At 38.6% G+C, this 20586-nt stretch overlaps 1 protein-coding gene across 3 annotated transcripts in view; it reads right to left on the minus strand.

Moving 5' to 3' along the window:
* LOC124721698 overlaps nt 1-20586 on the minus strand; it is a 131986-nt gene that overhangs the window by 32820 nt on the left and 78580 nt on the right. For all 3 annotated transcript variants that reach the window (XM_047246782.1, XM_047246784.1, XM_047246783.1), the window contains one exon: nt 9056-9098. In XM_047246782.1, coding sequence (XP_047102738.1) covers nt 9056-9098 — 43 coding nt within the window. The remainder of the gene's footprint in view (nt 1-9055; nt 9099-20586) is intronic.

Here is a 20586-nt window from a genome sequence, read left to right on the forward strand (position 1 = left end):
GTCTCTGAGGAACTCTCACCGTGGACAACATACTGTTTTCTATAACTTACGAAATCTTCGAGACACTCACATATCTGAACCTACTCTATATGCTCATACCTTCTTTAACAGCCTGCAATGGGGCACCACGTCAAACGCTTTCTGGAAATCTACAAATATGGAATCTGCCTGTTGCCTTCATCCATAGTTTTCAGTATATCATGAGAAAAGGGCAAGCTGGCTTTCGCACAAGTGATGCTTTCTAAAACTATGCTGATTTGTGGACATAAGCTTCTTGGTCTCAAGAAAATTTATTATATTTGACCTGGGAGTATGCTCAAGGATTCTGCAGCAAACCGATGTTAGAGATATTGGTCTGTAATTTTGCAGGTTCGTTCTTTTGCCCTTGTTATACACAGGAGTCATCCACGCTCTTTTCGAGTCACTTGGGACTTCACGCTGGGCAAGAGATTCGCAAGAAATGCAAACTAAGTAAGGGGCCAATGCTGTAGAGTACACTTCGAAAACTCAAATTGGGATTCCATCCAGACCTGGTGACTTACTTGTTTTCAACTCCTTCAGTTGTTTCTCTATGCCACGGATGTTTATGATGCTTACTGCTATGTCGGCCATACTGGAGTCTGTTCGATGCCAATACAATAGCATGATGAGCAGGAGCTTCTCAGAATAATAGTAAACGACTGATAAGCAGGCAATGTGATGACAAAGACTTAGTCATAGGATGGCATGACATCGAGTGCGTGTTCTTTCTCTCTTCCAAGACCTCGACCTTATTAGCACCTGTGAAAGATGATGTGGAGCTCTTCTAGCCTGGAATGTACTGCGTCCACTGGCAATGAGGAAAAGCATTTATTGGTGATCCAGTATGCACAACTGAGGGGATGCCATGGAGTGTAAATGTCATTCAGAACTGTCACCCACTAAGACGGCCAGCATAAAGTACTAATAAAAACCGGTCATGCCAGGGAGTATGGAAAAAACAAAGGTACTAAGACAATCTTCTTTTTATGGGACTGTGTGTTTAAAGAAGTGATAGAAATCAAAAGCTGACTTTAGCAGAAGATGGTAAAAGAAGAATTTAAATTACACATTCACCTAAAAATTTTCAATTGTATAAGGGGCAGTGAAGGGTCTTTGTCTCTTCATGAATTCTGGTACACTATTAAGTTTGAAGCATGGCCCAAAGACTTACTGTTAAACTATAGGATTAAGAAAAAACTCACTCTTCCTTTGAAACAAACTATTCTTGGGTGCATCTGGATGATCAACACTACAAGAAAGTATAAGCAGAATAAAGTATAGATATATAAGCAGAATAAAGTATAGATACAAAATCCCTCACAATATTCAAAAGAAATGCAGATAAATCTATGGTAAAGGTACTGAGCAATGGCGAATTTTTAAAAAAAGGAATCTGTCGGACATTAGAAAATGCACACAAACCTTTAAAGATCTAATTTCGCTAAAATTGTCCAAAAAGCTCAATAGTTCACAAATATTTTCTTTTATGTATAACAAAACACGCAACATAGTAGTGCTTACAGCAAAATAAATAAATAATTCATTAACTGATAAAGTCACTTAACCAATATACAAAATATTGTTAACATTTTAAAACAGAAAATAAGTAACCCAAGGTGGAGTAACAATCATGTACAGGCTAAGTCAGCTGAGCTGTTCACCTTGTATTTCCTGAACCATTTACGACAGTTTAATTCTGTTTTCACGCAAATGAATTGTAAAACGGTCCTCGTGACTGAATGATATACAATATCTTTTCATTTCTATATTAATTGCAGAGATATCGGACTCAGTTTTTTTCAAATGGAGCTATGGTAATTCTTGCTAGTATCGTTGTTTTAAGAGAAATGAATTCAGTGGCATTTCTCTCTTCAAAATCAAGTTCATAGTAGTGAACAAATTACAATATTCAGAATTTAAGGTTTTTCCATTTTGAACATTAAATTGATAGCTGTCTTAAGTTAATGTTGCTGTATGGAACTGTCACATCAGGCTGGTGGGTCACTCCAGCTTGACATAGCTGAGGAAGGAAGGAAGATCAGTGTTTAATGTCCCGTCGACATTGAGGAAATTGGAGGTATTGCGCAATTAAGAGAGTCTACTTAAAAAAGTGGAATAATGGAGAAAATTTTGATTTAAAACGGACACTCATCACATTTGGTGGCCACAGTGGGCTAGTGGGTAGAGCACTAGACTCCAGCCCAGGGTGTCCCAGGTTCAATTTCAGACAGAGGCGAGGATTTTTCTTCATTCCAGTCCCTCCAGGATGACACCAGGTCCACTCAGCCTCCTGTCAAATAAATGCCGGTACCTTTCTTCCCCAGCGTTAAAAGGCAGCTGGGATGCCAGCCTCGGACATCCCCCCCCCCCCTATGCCTCCTAGTGCCACATCATGAAACTAGTGTTGTGGCAAAGAAAGGTTGAATTTTACCTACAGCCAGGCTGATTGCCCTGTGCCACAGACTTCACTTAATCTAACTAACCACATTAGTCTATATTCAGTTGGACAGACATCAGCTGGAAGGCCAATGACATTGCATTAAAGGATGCAAAGTATGAATCACCTAGTAATTATACTATGAGTTCTGCTCTTCCTTCTGCTGGAGTCTTGAAAGAGAAGCATATGTAAAAAAGTCGAATGAAATTTGTAAAACAGGGAATTTAGGTAAAACATTGTTAAATACTAACTTCAGATCATGAGTTTCATTTCCAGATACACTCACTGCAAAATTACATCAGCAATAGCAACACTAACGAAACTACAGATTTAAGAGATTCCTTTGATATCATCTATATCATCTCACATGCTGCAATGTAATCCTCTTGGGTACTCTTAACTTGTGCATAGACTTCACCTTTGAGAAAAAACTTCAAGTGGCAAACACGCAGGTCAACTAATAATGCCTTCATGTACTATCCAGTCACCAGGAAAAAACTGGGCCACATGTAAATAGTGAGCTGAGCACCCTTTGTGGTCCATTTACATCCATGTATTTTGAGTGGTACTTCCTCAAGGAGAGTCGATACTACTTTGGTAAGAAATTGTGCATACCATTTATTTGTTATAATTTCTTCAATGAACTGAAGCCCAATCACACAATCTGTAACAACACCCCCACCAATCATTCCCATTCCACTGTCTCTGATGTTCAACCTGTCTCAACCAGTACAGATTCTCAGCAGCCCAATATTACATATTTCTTACAGTCATCTGCCATGATTTGTAAAGGTAGCTTCACTGGTAAAGAGAATTCTTTGAAAATATAACATATCATCCTGATGTTGCATCAGAACAAAGTGAGAGAAATCCATGTGTCCTCTGCAGTCCTGTTGATTGATCTGCTGGTGAAGTGACACAATATACACTCCTGGAAATTGAAATAAGAACACCGTGAATTCATTGTCCCAGGAAGGGGAAACTTTATTGACACATTCCTGACGTCAGATACATCACATGATCACACTGACAGAACCACAGGCACATAGACACAGGCAACAGAGCATGCACAATGTCGGCACTAGTACAGTGTATATCCACCTTTCGCAGCAATGCAGGCTGCTATTCTTCCATGGAGACGATCGTAGAGATGCTGGATGTAGTCCTGTGGAACGGCTTGCCATGCCATTTCCACCTGGCGCCTCAGTTGGACCAGCGTTCGTGCTGGACGTGCAGACCGCGTGAGACGACGCTTCATCCAGTCCCAAACATGCTCAATGGGGGACAGATCCGGAGATCTTGCTGGCCAGGGTAGTTGACTTACACCTTCTAGAGCACGTTGGGTGGCACGGGATACATGCGGACGTGAATTGTCCTGTTGGAACAGCAAGTTCCCTTGCCGGTCTAGGAATGGTAGAACGATGGGTTCGATGACGGTTTGGATGTACCGTGCACTATTCAGTGTTCCCTCGACGATCACCAGTGGTGTACGGCCAGTGTAGGAGATCGCTCCCCACACCATGATGCCGGGTGTTGGCCCTGTGTGCCTCGGTCGTATGCAGTCCTGATTGTGGCACTCACCTGCACGGCGCCAAACACGCATACGACCATCATTGGCACCAAGGCAGAAGCGACTCTCATCGCTGAAGACGACACGTCTCCATTCGTCCCTCCATTCACGCCTGTCGCGACACCACTGGAGGCGGGCTGCACGATGTTGGGGCATGAGCGGAAGATGGCCTAACGGTGTGCGGGACCGTAGCCCAGCTTCACGGAGACGGTTGCGAATGGTCCTCGCCGATAACCCAGGAGCAACAGTGTCCCTAATTTGCTGGGAAGTGGCGGTGCGGTCCCCTACGGCACTACGTAGGATCCTACGGTCTTGGCGTGCATCCGTGCGTCGCTGCGGTCCGGTCCCAGGTCGACGGGCACGTGCACCTTCCGCCGACCACTGGCGACAACATCGATGTACTGTGGAGACCTCACACCCCACGTGTTGAGCAATTCAGCGGTACGTCCACCCGACCTCCCGCATGCCCACTATACGCCCTCGCTCAAAGTCCGTCAACTGCACATACGGTTCACGTCCACGCTGTCGCGGCATGCTACCAGTGTTAAAGACTGTGATGGAGCTTCGTATGCCACGGCAAACTGGCTGACACTGACGGCGGCGGTGCACAAATGCTGCGCAGCTAGCGCCATTCGACGGCCAACACCGCGGTTCCTGGTGTGTCCGCTGTGCCGTGCGTGTGATCATTGCTTGTACAGCCCTCTCGCAGTGTCCGGAGCAAGTATGGTGGGTCTGACACACCGGTGTCAATGTGTTCTTTTTTCCATTTCCAGGAGTGTAGATGGAAGCTGTCTGTGTGCAAAATGCGAACAATGCTGGGCTGACATACCTAAGGCACTCACAGTGTCTCTGGAGCTAACGTGTTGACTATAAGAAACAGCAGCAAGATCATCTATTCCATTCACTCTGCCCATTGCAGGCTTATTCCTTACCCTCTGCAAAATATTCCACTTCTCTGCCAATAATGATTGTTTGCACATCGTTGAATTGTCCTTTTTGTTGGACACCGTATGCCAGGATATCTTTACGCATGCATCTATCTTTGTGTTCCTTCTGCATTTTTCAAAACAAGTAGCATACCTAGTTTCTCATAGTTTGTGAAAAATACTTTTTTTTAAGCTACCCACCACTCAACACACATTAACCACAGTGACTGACTGAAAGCTATATTTCCTTTGTGCATCTTTTATTCTGTTAGTGTAGTGGTGCAACACTGTTTCCACCTTATCTGATGTGTCTTATTTTCTTATCTTGGTATGAAATAAACTTCTGCATAAGACAGCAATTGGATCCATCTTTGAAACAGATAAATCCTACATTCCAAATTTTGTAATAACTGCAAAACTAGTAATTGGATCTTTAAGAGAAAAACATCGATGAAATTGTCTCTTTTAAAACTATAATACTAGCAGCACAAAATACTATAGTTTAATTTGAAACACAAAGATAATTATGATAGCTATGTAATAAATACAGCTATGGAAAGAGGTTATACAGTGTTTACTGAGGACATTCTCGCAATTAATCTGGATGAAAATAGGATTACAATGTATAAAACGTTTCCAGAAATGTTTGAAGTGAACAGCTTAGCTGAATCACCTTGAATTATTCAAGAAAATAAGTTAATTTTAGTAAGTGATTACTTTTTTATTGCAACATGTAACAAGAAATCAGTTCGAAGATAGCTGTAGTTCCTGTCAAAGATTTAGCAGATTGCACAATGCTGTTGTTAGTTACAACAAAGTATAAAGTCATGATAAAGTATAACAAAAAGTAAAATAGTAAAAAAAATATTAGCCAAAGGTAAAATGTGAGGGCACTGTAGTCAAACACACAGAATAGAAGTTACCTTAACAGACAAGTAAATAAGAGAGAGAGTAAAAAAAATGGCTCAAGTATCTAAAATAATACAACCTTGTACATTTCCTTTCAGAAATAGTATAAAGATAGGATTTACTTAAATGTTACGACTTAAGCCATCTACAGTGGCAAGGGTGTTGTATTTATCAACCCAGCATGCAGACAACATACCTAAAAAGTGTAAATTGCCACCCTCATTTAATGCTGATCAAAACAGAAACCAAGACGAAATTCTTTCACTATTGGCAGAATATATACTAGATCCTGATCTATTTACTTATTGCATTGCAAAAACCTGTCCTCGTGTGTGCCTAAAGCAAGTCGTACAATGCATTTATAACACTGAAATTTTGCTACATAATTTTTAATGGTATATATAAAGCATCATTAATTAGAAAACAATAAGAGGTAAATAAATACTGAAACAAAAAACAAAAATGGATGTATCAAGTTGCTTCTATTGTGGATTTCTCTTGCTGCCCTTCGGTTTGTGTCTACCTCAGTAACTCAAGTTTTTTTTTTTTTTTTTTTTTTTTTTTCTGCACTGAGTGAAAAAATAGCCTACACTTACTGCCACCAATGAATTTCAGCAAATATTATCCATGTATACACTATATACATGGATAATATTTGTAGCTCTCCAGCTCGCTTATGGCTATGATTATTATTTTACTTAATTGCCTAATTACTGAGCAATTTTGAAATGCATTGAATCATCACAGTTCTTTCTTTTATCCCTCTCCAAAACTAATAGAGTAACAAAAACAAGCATACACACCTGCCTCCCCCCCCCCTCCACACACACACACACACACACACACACACACACACACACACACACACACACACACACACGGCAGGACTGTCAGATGCGATGATGAGGACTGTGTAGGAGAGTAGAAGAGACTGGTTGGTCGATTTCGGGGAGGGGATCAAACAGCGAGGTCATCGGTCCCATTGGATTGGGGAAGGAAGTCGGCCGCACCCTTTCAAAGGGATCATCCTGGCATTTGCCTGAAGCGATTTAGGGAAATCACAGAAAAGCTAAATCAGGGTGGCCAGATGCGGCTTTGAACCATCAACAGAAGTAGAGAAGGAAAAACTGCAGCCAGGGACAACAGAGGCAACAGGGGAAGGAATTATGAATGTGGCACCAGTATTTGGCCCCATGATGTTGCATGGGGTACTCAATGAATGAAGAGGTTTCAGTTGGAGTAGGAGAGAAGAGGGAGATACAAACAGTGGAGAGATACTGTGGATGAACTTTAAAATATAGATGGATTGGGGTGAAGTGAAGTGAATGAAATACTGTATATTAGGGGGTGGGCGTGGGGGTGGGGGTTGGGGGTGTGGGTGTGGGTGCGGCAGCAAGGCACGTGGACAGAGGATATCAGAGATTAAGATTAAAGTGTGTGCAGGATCAATGGACATAGTATAAAGATGGTGTGTGTGTGTGTGTGTGTGTGTGTGTGTGTGTGTTAGGAGATCTAGGCAATACAGATTGTAAAGAAGTCCTTGTGCTATGCACCCACCCAGCACATTCTAGTCTATCCAACCACATACTGCTACTAATTCTCCTCTCTACAGTAACTTCTTTACACCCTAACATGAGCATCCCCACCCACCAGATGGCCACCTAAATAATGCCCTTTTCCTTTTCCTACATAACCCTGGCCAATGGTCATGAGTCAAAATGCTACACTTCAATGCAGCTTCACAGAATGTGCCACGAATTCTCCCCTCCCCCCCTCCCAAAAAAATAAATAAATAAGTACAATGCTCTCTGAACAAGAGCACATGAGAGCACATCTTTTCATACCTCAACTTCCTTGGCCTCAATCTCCTTTAGCCTCAGCCCCACACTCATCTCCATCTCAGATGAAATCCAATGCCCCCCCCCCCCCCCCAAGCACTATACTCTAATCAAATCCACTTATTTGTGAATCTTCACACACACTGTTTGCTCCACACTCTCCCTCTCCTCTGTTCAACCATTCTCCACACACCCTCCTTTTTCCACCTCAGCCTCACCACCTACTTCATGGAATGTAGCTTCCCTACCTATTTGAATTACACATTCATATCTTTGCCTCCTCTTGCTTCTCCCTTCCACAGCAATCACTTTCCCTTCCCTTCTTACACTCTACACCGGACACTTCACATCAACCTAGTCAGGCTGCAGAGACAGGATAAAGTAAGTCTGCATAAATTTGTAATATTTCCTTATTAACTAAACATCCCTCTTCCCCCATACCCATTTCTTCCACTTTCCTCTTATTCCACTTCTCATTTCTCTTCTGCTCAGTCCATCTTCTCAGTCTGTCCTACCATCTCTGGACTGAAGCCATCTACGAAGTTTGACCTTCTACTTTCCTTGACATCCAGCACATCATCTGTATCTGCTCTCATTCTCACAACAGGTGGATCCTGTCCAAATTGGGGCCTGAGGGACCTGCACCTCCTTCCCAAACTTGTCTCTCTTTCCTCTATGAGGAAGGAAGCAATATTTCCAAAAAGCTAGGAATATATTTTTCATTGTTAAATATGTTTCAGCAGAACTGGAATTTTGCCTCCAGAAGAAAAGTACTGGGCAGACATTATATCTCCTTGTGATTTTAAATTTTCTCAAATGAATTCTGCTTTGATACAGTTATATACTGTACTGTTATACATAACATAATTGATAGAATATACACTTTAACAGTTCAAGCATTTCACTTCAACTGCAACTCTGAAGGGAAAAGTAAAACCATCTGCTATAGCTACCCTCACATTAGTGCAAGCCCACAGCATCATGGTGGGTCTTGTGTAGAATTTTTAGGGAAAAGGGAGAGGTCCATTCCAAGTTGAAGCTTTGAGTCAGTCAATGAGATATGCTTGGATGATTCGTATCAAAAAGCACTGCTCATAAAAGTCACATTTCCAGGTTTGAGTCTTCATCTGGCATATAGTTCCAGCTTATGTTCATACATAGGCTGTTATTTGATTTCTTGGTAACTTGATCTGAATTTTTAATGATTTCTTTGTGTTAACAAATATTACATTACAAATCTGAGATTTTTCTTAATTTTTTAAAAATTTTTGTTTTTCATTTTTACCAATTGAATCTGTAAAAATAAGTCTGACAGGAATAGTAATCACAGAACATGATGTTATATTACTCTTACCTGTATATCCTGGATATGATGGAAACTGTGAGGGAGCTCCAAACTACAAAAGAAAAAAATAAGTTTGGTTAAGAAATACAAATTGGTAACACATATTTTAATTTCTGTAACTTACATTTAATGCCAGTTGGATAAAACAAGTTTCAAGCTTAGTCATACAAATAAAGAGTGGAACTGGAAATGTTTTACATGCCATTTTTTCAAAAAATTGTTTTCAGTGCTATTGTGTTCTTCAATTGTTACATGCCCCTTCAGTTGTTCCAAGTGTTAATCATGGACGAAATATAGGTGCATATTCTTTGTGCCTAGCAGTGCAACAACAAACATGGATTGTCAAGAAATACGAGTAATGTTCTTTCATCAACAGACAGAAATGACAAATCTACCCAGCATGTTCAAAGAAACAAAATGAGACATCAGTGACTAGTGCAGTAAAATCTGGAGCAGGAACTAAACATGTAGTACATACTCACTTTCGGACAAAAATAACACTGGAAAATGACTACCACTTGTATAACAGGCTGCAATGATGTAGCAAAAATGAAGCACAGATTTGCACAATAACTCCACATAATTTTCTAGAAATGGATAAACCTAAAATACAGTAGTTGCTCCAGTGCCTCATATGCACAATGTAATTTATAGTTCACGTGTGAACAAAGAACTATGGTAAACAAACATTAAAATAAAGAAACTGTGTTCAGAGTACACTAAGTGTTATGTATAGTATATAAGTAAGCTGCACTACAACCTACATATGAAACATGGAATGCACTTTAACTATGAAGGGTAAAGGTTCATGTACCATCATGTCAATGGAATAATTAAAGAAAGCTTTTCAGGAATAAAACTGTCTATTAGCTTCATGTACATCCCACTGGCAACAGTATGGGAAGTAAAATGAACAAAAAAGACGAAAGAAAATGCAGCACTACTGGTGATCCAAATTTAAACTAAAATATGACACCCCACTACCTAATCATGGATAAAACTGATCTAAAAGTTTATCACAATAATGTACAGTCCCCACATAATAATACTGACAAAATTAATCTATTATTAACAGGTGAATTATAGGATATCTCAATATTCCGCATTTATGAGCACTGGCTTAACCTTGAATTGACTCAACACACAAAACTAAACAAATTCATAGTGTGTTCCTACTATTGCAGAAATAAAAGTAAGCAAGGTGGGGTAGCAGTTTGCATAAGGGAAAGTGTGGAGTGTAACTACCTTACCTGACTTAATTGGAAAAAATTTTGAAATGGCCTACCAAATCACAGCCACAAAAAGTTTGGTTACTGCTACAAATTACCAATCACAATACGGAAATTTTGAACTTTTCTTAAATACGAGAGCTGTCTGAAAAGTTCTCAGCCTTGTGCAGTGATCACAGCACTATTTGTACGAGTCTCCCCTGCCCCCTTACGTTGGTACGTGTGTCAGCAGCTGCCACATAATATTGCAAATCATTCCAGGCGGCAGTTTATTGTAGGTATTCATTTGAACCAGTTTTGGTGCATTTGGTGCTGAAAACGGAAAGAAGATCTAGTATCCTGCAGTGATTTAATTCATCCTCAAACAAGGTTCTACCAAAATTCATTTGCAGCTTGCAAATGTCTATGGTGTGTCTCTCTACTTTCAATGTTCACTTTTAACACTTATATCGGTTAGAAGTTGGTTTATATTATGTAACTGTCTATCTGCAATTTATGAAGTATGTATTCTGTGTTGTTTAAACTCCTTGATCTATGGCATGAAAATTAGTTTTGTAATGTATATACGAAAAAAGTAAAAGAATATGTTGAAATGGTACATTATTATAATATGAATATGTTTATATAAAGAAAATGTTTGTTAAAAGCTGGTTCATGCTTACAACACTTGTATTTGTAACATTTAAACGCTGTAGGGAAGTCCCTCTGCAATGGAAGTGGCATGGCGTGATGTAAAAGGTGGGTTTGGCAGTCAAACTGAGCGGTTCCTTTGTGTGAATGGCACGCAGTATGTGGCTAGCCTTAGCACGGTACACTTCGATGGTGCTAAGAGAGGCAATTGGAAGCTGCATTATAAAGGATTTGCCTCAGATGTGGATCTGGCTATTATTTGGTATTCACGGCATAATGGAATGGCTCTAATATGTTGAAAACCTGACGCTAAGAAGAGATTTTATAGAGCATTTTTATATCTAGAGTCATGGGTACAGTTAGCTGCCATGTCACCTGCCACCAATCTTCACCACCTACTTCACAAACTTCATAATTCAGTTAAGTAATGTATATGGGCATGGATCAGTTAATTTGTGTTGTTTCAGTGATAACCATATAAAACCTAAATCTGTGTCCTGAAACATATTTTCAATCCTGATCACGAATCTCCGCAGGGTCCTCACCTAAGTGCTACTAAGACAGAGTATCATGATTTAAATAAACTATTCTTGCATTCATGTGTTTAAAAGTGATTTTTGTCTAAAGTAAAAGAAGTAGTAAAAAATCTAAAGCTAAAACCACAAAAGTGAAGTTGGATAGGCTTTTGCTAAAAAATCCTTAGTGTATTAAAAAATATAGTTTTGTAGGATTACAGTGCAAGATTGTGTAAATATTATTGTCTAGAATACCTACTTCACAGGTGATTAAAAGGCAAATACATACAAATCTTTAATGATCAGATTTACAATAGTAATTTTAGAAGTGAAATTATGCTCATTTTCAAAAATTGTGTGGTTTTGGTTTCTATCATGAATGGTTCCTTTTTTGAAGTTAATTAAGCCCAGTGTTGTATTTTATTGTCTTGCAAAGTAATTTATGAATTACTCCATGTGAAGTGAATGATAAGATTTTTGAATTAGTCTTTACTTCTGTAATAATCAAAGAGTGTTGCCTAGTGAAACTATACTAGTTTATGGGTCACCATCATATTCTTCACCTATTAGGAAAAAATTGAACTATTACTGTTGCTAAGGAAAACTCATATTTAGAGGAGCTTAAACAGTGTATTTATGATATTATTCATCTTTATTCGTGTTTTTCATGTCAGTTAAGAAAGAAGCCCCTCATGTCCAAATTTAGTTTTGCACTTCATGCAGTTACATTTCAGTATTTGATTAAGTAATGCTCTGGAATGTGGCTGTCCTTAGTATGAGCTTGGTGCAAATTTACTCCCCATAATTTACTTGTTTGTGTGTGTGTGTGTGTGTGTGTGTGTGTGTGTGTGTGTGTGTGTGTGTGTGTGTGTGTGTGTGTGTGTGGTGCACTGTGTCAATTAGTATCCTGTTTGCTATTCAAAGGGAAATTTCAACAAAAGTAACTTCAATAACCAATATTCAATTTTCTCCAATATACATTTTGAAATTAATGTACCTAATTGGGCTGTTCATTTTCTCTTTCATTTACAATTTTACCACTTTCATTAACTCCCAAGATTAAAGCCCTTTCGGTTTTTCTGTTATTTCACAAATTTCAAATTTATAGTCTGATACCCTTGTCCATTAGACAAACGTGCGGTCAAACTTTTAAATACCCTCAGAGGGTAACGTTAGCATGTTTCACTGCAGTGACAGGACTAAGGGTTATGTTATAGAGTGAAATACGTTAGTGTTATACATTGTCAAGAAATGGGCAGCCGAGTTTAAACATGGCCGTGAAAGTATCCAAGATTTTCCATGCAAAGGACATACAAAAGTGGAAGAACACCAGAAATTGTCGGAAAAATGCAATATATCATTTTGGAAGGTCAGTGTTTAAAGATGGACGAAATTGCTTATGCTCTAGGGATTATCAAAGGCATGTGTTGATCTCATCTTGCACCAGGACTTGAATATGAGAAAGCTTTGTGTAAGATTGGTGCCACATGTGCTCACTGCAGAACACAAACACATTCACATGACACTTTCAGGAAACTGCTTGGTGTGTTTTAAGAGAAACATAAGTGACTTTTTGCAGCAATACATGATAGTAGATAAAACATGCATTCACTGCTACACACCTGAATCCAAACAACAGTCTATGCAGTGGACAGAAGCTGGTTCTTCAACTCCAAAGAAAGCAAGGATGGTACCACCGGTGAGAAAGAGCGTGGCATCGATGTCCTGGGATGTGAAAGGAATTCTGTCGATTTGCGACCTTGAAAAATGTAAAACCATAACTGGAGACTACTACTCTTAACTTCTAATAAAATTGGACACAAGAATCTGTGAAAAGAGACCAAGTTTGAAGAAGAAAAACGCCATTTTCCATCAGGACAAAGTACCTACCCACAAAAGTGTCTTGGCAATGGAGAAATTGAAGGATTCACACTATGAAGTGCTGGAACATCCTCCCTATTCCCTAGATTTGGCTCCCTGAGGCTTCCATCTATTCTCAAAACTGAAGAAATTCCTCACTAAACAGCACTTTTTGTCCGATCAAGAAGACATTGTGGCTGTAGCAGCACTTTGGGAGGAACACTACAGAGAAGGGATAATGGCAATGGAACACCACTGGATGAAATATACTAAGACAAGAACTCTAAAGTAGAGGTTGCTACCCAAGTAATACACACTTAAAACTGCTCTAGATACGTTCTTAGTCAAGAAAAGTTTACACTTCACTAAAAATTTTCAGTGCAAGCTTTAGTGACCGTCTTGCTCAAATACCAAGCTTGAAAATAAAAGTACTTTCAACAACACACCTTTAAGACTCACATGTAGAAGTTATAGTCAGGATAATATAAGCTACTTCAACAGCTTATGAAACAAAGAAAAATGGACACAAGCTAACTAAAATAATGACATAAATGAAAAAGTCAGCACCTTCATTGATACATAAACACGTTTATTTCAAATTGTATCTCCACAGAAAACTGTAACCATAAGGGAAAATTCTAGAACACACAGTTTGATCACAAGGGGAATAAGGGTTTCACGTTACAAAAAGAGACTACTTGTGTAACATGTGTAACCTTAAAAATCCCTCACCTGAATCACATGTACACTGTGAAAACATTCCAAAATACTCAGAAAATAAGTGTATGTAGAGGATCAATGTACATAATCCAAGTCTCTCAAGGTGAAAGTAGCAAAAGCAATAAAAAGACTAAAAAAGTTCTACCTCTACTGGCATTCATGGTATTCAAGCTACGATCTCAAAGAAAGAGCACCAAATCTACGTGAAATACTCCCACATTTACGTGACAGCTCACTTCAAGCAGGCACTTTCCCTCACATACTGAAAACATCTAAGGTTATTTCAGTATAGAAAAAAAGGCGAGAGATATTGTAAATAACTACAGACACATCACAATTTCAAGAATAGGAGACAAACTTATGTATGACAACGTTACGAAATCTGTAAATAAAAATAATATCCTGTGTAATGAATAACTGGGACTCTGAAATAAGTGATCAACAACAACTGCCATATACGAATGCATCAACTGCATATTAACCCTGATCGAGAAAAAACAGGATTCAAGAGGACTATTTGTTGACTTGTCAAAAGTTTTTGACATACTGTATCACAAGTATCTGTTGTCAAAGCCTGATGAATGTGGTATTAAAGCTTAGTCCAACACATGGATCAGTTCCTTTCTGACCAATCATAGGCAAGCAGTGTGCATCCACACACAAATATTAACCTAGAACAAATGTGAACCTAAAAACATTATGGAAACCTTTAAATTCTGCAGATTTTTTTAAAAAAACATCAACTGTGTTATTCATGATCACTTTGCAAGACAAAACACAACTGCTTTCACTCCATTAAAGAATATTTCAATTTATGAAGTGTACTATATAAATATTTAATGTGTATTGTGTATTACGGTAATAAGCACTTACAGAAATCACTGTCACCTGTGTACAGGTGTACATAAAGTCCGGGAACATTTTCAATTATTTATTGCACAAGAACTATACATTGTACAGATATAATATATATTGCATTTTGAAGAGAAACTCTTAAAGTGTTTTTTTTTTTTCTCTCTTTTTTTTTATACAAACATTTGGTATGCAAACCATGAGTGACCCAGCAGATGTCAATACAGTAATCGAATTCTTGTCATACAAGTCCCGCCATGGCATCGTCGAATGTGGCAGTCGCTTCCCATATTTTCTCCTGGACCTCTGCTATGTCACGTGGCAGAGGCAGTACATACACCAGATCTTTAATGTTTCCCCACAGAAAAAAGTTGCACGGAGTGAGATCTGGTGATCGGGGAGGCCATTTCATGAAACAGCTGTCCCCTTCTGTAGCACGGCCAATCCATCGATGCGGCAGCTCTGTGTATAGGTACCCACGAACTTCACGATGAAAATGGGATGGAGCCCCATCCTGCTGAAAGATGAACAGAGAGTCTGATTGCATTTGAGGCAACAGCCATTGCTGCAACATGTCCAAATAAGAATATATAGTGACAGTGCTCTCGGCGAAGTGCTCTCACATCTGAACTCGCCATGTTTGCGACTAGCACTGACTATCTTCATATTACCAAACTAAGCTGTGGTGGTATACATGAAAAAAACTTTCAGGGTTTCTCTTCAAAATGACATATGTATGATATCTGTACAATGTTTGGTTCTTGAGTAATAAATAATTGAAAGTGTTCCCAGACTTTATGTACACCCTGTACTATAAACAGACTTGCCCAATGTCTTGTGCATAAGCTGCTTTGTAGACAAAAGTATCAATAAAATAAAATTTACAATTCATCACAAGTTCCATAAGCTACAGCTAAGAACTCATTCCGTATCATTACAATGCAAACAACTGACTACTTTGATTTTAAAGATGGTGCTGAAACATTATTCGGGATGCAGCCGCGTGTAAGATCTCTACATGCAATATGATCAAAGTGCTTCAAACTCGTTCCTCTCAAACAGCTATAACAAACTCTTACTCCGAGACAGAAGAATGGAAAAAAACATAAGTGTATTCAAAAGAGGAAAGACCATGTCAGATGTATGCCTTGATGCACTTCACCTGAAAGACTAGTCATGTTTATCAGTTGCAGAACAGGAAGACCTGTTGGCAATGTGGCCATTTCTTTAATAGCACAGTTTAACCCCCAAGTATACAGTTTTATAAGAAACAGAAGTCAATATTAAACAGTGTTGAGGTGTGCAACATAATTCTGTGTTATCAGAATACCTTTTCAGTTTTTTGGATTACAAATAAGTTATGAAAAACAAAAGATATGTTCCTTTTGGATCTGCATAAAAAAGCGAGTTTTGGCACTCAGAACATTTCCCACTTCCACCCTTCAAACATTGTCAATTTTTCTTGAAACACATGTATTTTGGAACAAGATGTGCAATATATTCTTTTTCTCATGTCTGATTCCATGAGAAAGCAGTTGTGCCTAGCCACTGTATTTATCTCAAGTAATAAAGGGTACATTAATCAATTGCAAATAATGTTTATTGCATATCAAGATTTTGGTCACTGCGTGGCCATCTCAAGTGGTAAACGACATGTAAAGAACCAGTTACAATAAGGTAACATGAATGCCTTATTAAATGTACGGTTGTATACACTTTAAATGAGAGTCTTTTATAAAATAATACCACTAAATGTAAGTTAAAACATTAAAACAACTTATATATGCACACAGTCCCAAATGCACTATTCATGTCAAAGGTTGAGTTCACACTGTTGCTACTGTTTACAGTTAAAAAACAGGCTGCTTCAGTGTACGTCATATCAATCCTCAGCACCCTCTTTACATGTATTGACAACATGTATTAACTTTTTTTACAATTCATATGTTTTATCACTTTATTTACTAACTTATACCTTTTGAAAACTTATCTACATAAACAGATAAGGTGGTTGTAACTAAAACAGTGATTAATGTTGTAGAATTATACATGGTGGTAATTGTGTTAACTAACCAGTGACATTGGTTATTGCTGCACACTTTACAATTGAACATAGCTCAAAAATATGACAATCTTGTTCAAAATACCTAAGCTAGTAATTTTTAAATTAAAACTGTTTTACATTCTAAGTACAGTTGAAGGAACTTGGAACAGACAAGAGTGGTGGTGTAAGTTATCATACCAGGAATAGTATATCATAAGGACAAGAAGTCTTTCTGCTTCAAAATGTCCTCTCATAGGTTTCACATAAAATACATTACAATTTACGCAGTTTGGTATTAAAATTAATAAACTTTTAACTACATCATGCAACAATGTGGAAAATACATTACATTTGTCTCCAGAAACTTTGTACTTGTATGCTATCTAGAAGGATTGTAATCATAACTAGGTTGTTATTGTCAGATCAGCCTCTTTGGATTGGCCCACAGTAGCCGAGTTCCTATGATTTTTAAACAGTTCCCAAATTTGGGAGTTTTTCATGTCCATCTGCTTATTAAGTAGTGTCCTACAAGACAATGCTTTCAAGACAATGATTTCAAACTCCAAAAGGTCTATACACCTACCCTTTTCGCATGAGTGGAACATCCTCACGTGTGAGGATGAAACTGGTACACTATGACCACTTTCAAGGCAGTAGGCAGTGAACTTAGATTTTTATGCTGCATTTTTACAGTCTAATACAACACATTCACTAAACCTGTCTACCAGTTTGTGCAACAAAACAAGCACCACAGTCAAGACATTCAGTTCTATAGACACCTGACCTATGGAAAAGAATTCTTGTTTTAATAATATTCTTTAAAATTCTACCCAAACTACCCAGAGCAGAAAACGCAACATTTACTTTTTGTTTACTAAAAGCTGATGTCACCCTGTCACTAATTTTGCCATAGTATGGTAAACAAATGAACTTATTGTTGCTACTGTCAATTACAAAGAAACTATTTTCTTTCTGCCTTTTGTTTACCTTGTTGTTATACATGTTGTTATTGACCTTGCAATATATTTTATCATATTCAGCTTAGCTTCATGATCTGTACTTGAAAGTGGAATTATTTTTTTACAACTGATTGATGGTGAAATTAAAGTATGCCTTCCTGTGCTGAATGGTGTGGTCTGAGGTGTAATTTATGCTACTGCCCATACAGGTCCTTTCTGTAAATTCAAAATGCATGTTTCCCATTTAAAATAATAACGTTCAATTATAAAAAGTTAATCTATTTGACTGCATCTCACATGTGAATTCAAATTAAGACCATTTAACTTGTTGACAACTGTTGTAACATCATCATGATCTCTTAATTCATAGCAAAGTGTCGTTAACCTATCTTAAGTAGTACAGAGGTCTACTTATGGCTCTGAGCACTATGGGACTTAACATCTGTGGTCATCAGTCCCCTAGAACTTAGAACTACTTAAACCTAACTAACCTAAGGACATCACACACATCCATGCCCGAGGCAGGATTCGAACCTGCGACCGTAGCAGTCGCGCGGCTCCGGACTGAGCACCTAGAACCGCTAGACCACCGCAGCCGGCACAGAGGTCTACTTGTTACACAGTGATTGTCCTGAAAGAATTTATTCCCCAAATGATTACGAAAAATATCAGCTAAAAGGTATGAAAAGGGGCTACCCATACTTAAACCCTCTTTCTGTAAAAATATATCCCCTTTGAATTTAAAGTAATTATACTCCAAAATTAATATAAGCAACTCAACACACTAACTGATTTCATCACTGGACAATTTGTTTTGTGGCAAAGTTTTGCTTAATGATTTCAATGGTGTTATTAATCTGACAATTGGTGTATAAATTAGTCATAACTAAAAAAACCATTTCATGTCATTTGACACTCGTATATCTTTTTTTTTTTTCTAACTACTTCGTAACTTTTTTCATGGAGTATTAAATGTTAAAAACAAAGCACTTTTTTTAAAAAATTAAGCATTTCTTTGCTACTTTTCTAACAGGGTCACCTCTACTGTTAAAAATCAGCCTAATATACAAATATTTTTATGGGCTTTTATTTGTGCTCTAAGAGTAGGAGTACATGGGTTCATCACTCTTAAGTGGTAAATTTCATTTGGTGAAATATTTCAATACATTATTTTAATTTTTCATAAATTTTCTTACATGCTTCTCCAAGAAGGGAAGGCATATAGAGCTGTTGGAGAAGTTTGAAATCTTTCACTACCAGGCATCGTCTTGGAGGAAACTACTCAATGAGCAGGTGATCACGAGAAGCTCCCCGTTTTGAGAACTGATTCAAAATAATTGGGATTTTACTACTACAATAATGACCTAGTTATGATTACACTCCTTCTAGATTGCAAGAGAGTACTAAGTTTTGGAGACAAAGGTAAGGGGCAGTCAAATGAAAACCTAACACCGACCACAATTGGACCATGGAATAGTTCCATTCAGAAGTAATCTCCACATGCATTAAGACATTTATCCCACTGGGAGATGAGACAATCAATTCTGTGTTTCAACTGTTGGCGTTTTTGTTTTCTGTCAGGCTCTCAGAATGCTGTCGGACAGAATTCTCCTGTTGCACAATAATGCCCTCCCCTAAGCCAGTTGGCTAAAGGTAAGTTCAGCTACTTGGTCAGAAAACTGCAACATCCTTTGTACAGCTTGAACCTTTTAGCGTGTGATTTTCAAACCTCTGGTGACCTGAAGAAAGACACACGTGGATGTCAGTTTCATTTGGACGACGACGTGCAAGGGTAGGTGCAGTTGTGGATCTGTCAATGGCCAACTGCATTCTATGGAACAGGAGTTGAACATCTCACCACCCAATGGGATAAATGTCTTAATGCATGAAGTGATTATTTTTGAATGGAACCATTCCATGATCCTGCTGTGGCAGGTGTTTCATTTTCATTTAACTGTTCCTCATGTAACACACACTACTGGCCATTAAAATTGCTACACTAAGAAGAAATGCAGATGATGAATGGGTATTCATTGGACAAATATATTATACTAGAACTGACATGTGATTATATTTTCACGCAATTTGGGTGCATAGATCCTGAGAAATCAGTACCCAGAGCAACCACCTCTGGCCGTAATAATGGCCTTGATACGCCTGGCCATTGAGTCAAACAGAGCTTGGATGGCGTCTACAGGTACAGCTGCCCATGCAGCTTCAACACAATACCACAGTTCATCAAGAGTAGTGACTGGCGTATTGTGACGAGCCAGTTGCTCTGCCACCATTGACCAGACGTTTTCAATTGGTGAGAGATCGGGAGAATGTGCTGGCCAGGGCAGCAGTCTAACATTTTCTGTATCCAGGACCTGCAACATGCAGTCATGCATTATCCTGCTGAAATGTAGGGTTTCGTAGGGATCGAATGAAGGATAGAGCCACGGGTCATAACACATCTGAAATGTAACTTCCACTGTTCAAAGTGCCGTCAATGCGAACAAGAGGTGACCGAGACGTGTAACCAATGGCACTCCATACCATCATGCTGGTTGATACGCCAGTATGGCGATGACAAATACATGCTTCCAATGTGCATTCACCATGATGTCACTAAACACAGATGCGACCATCATGATGCCTAAAACAGAACCTGGATTCATCCGAAAAAAATGACGTTTTGCCATTCGTGCACCCAGGTTCGTCGTTGAGTACACCATCTTAGGCGCTCCTG

This window comes from Schistocerca piceifrons, chromosome X, assembly GCF_021461385.2.
Source record: "Schistocerca piceifrons isolate TAMUIC-IGC-003096 chromosome X, iqSchPice1.1, whole genome shotgun sequence".
NCBI lineage: Eukaryota > Metazoa > Arthropoda > Insecta > Orthoptera > Acrididae > Schistocerca > Schistocerca piceifrons.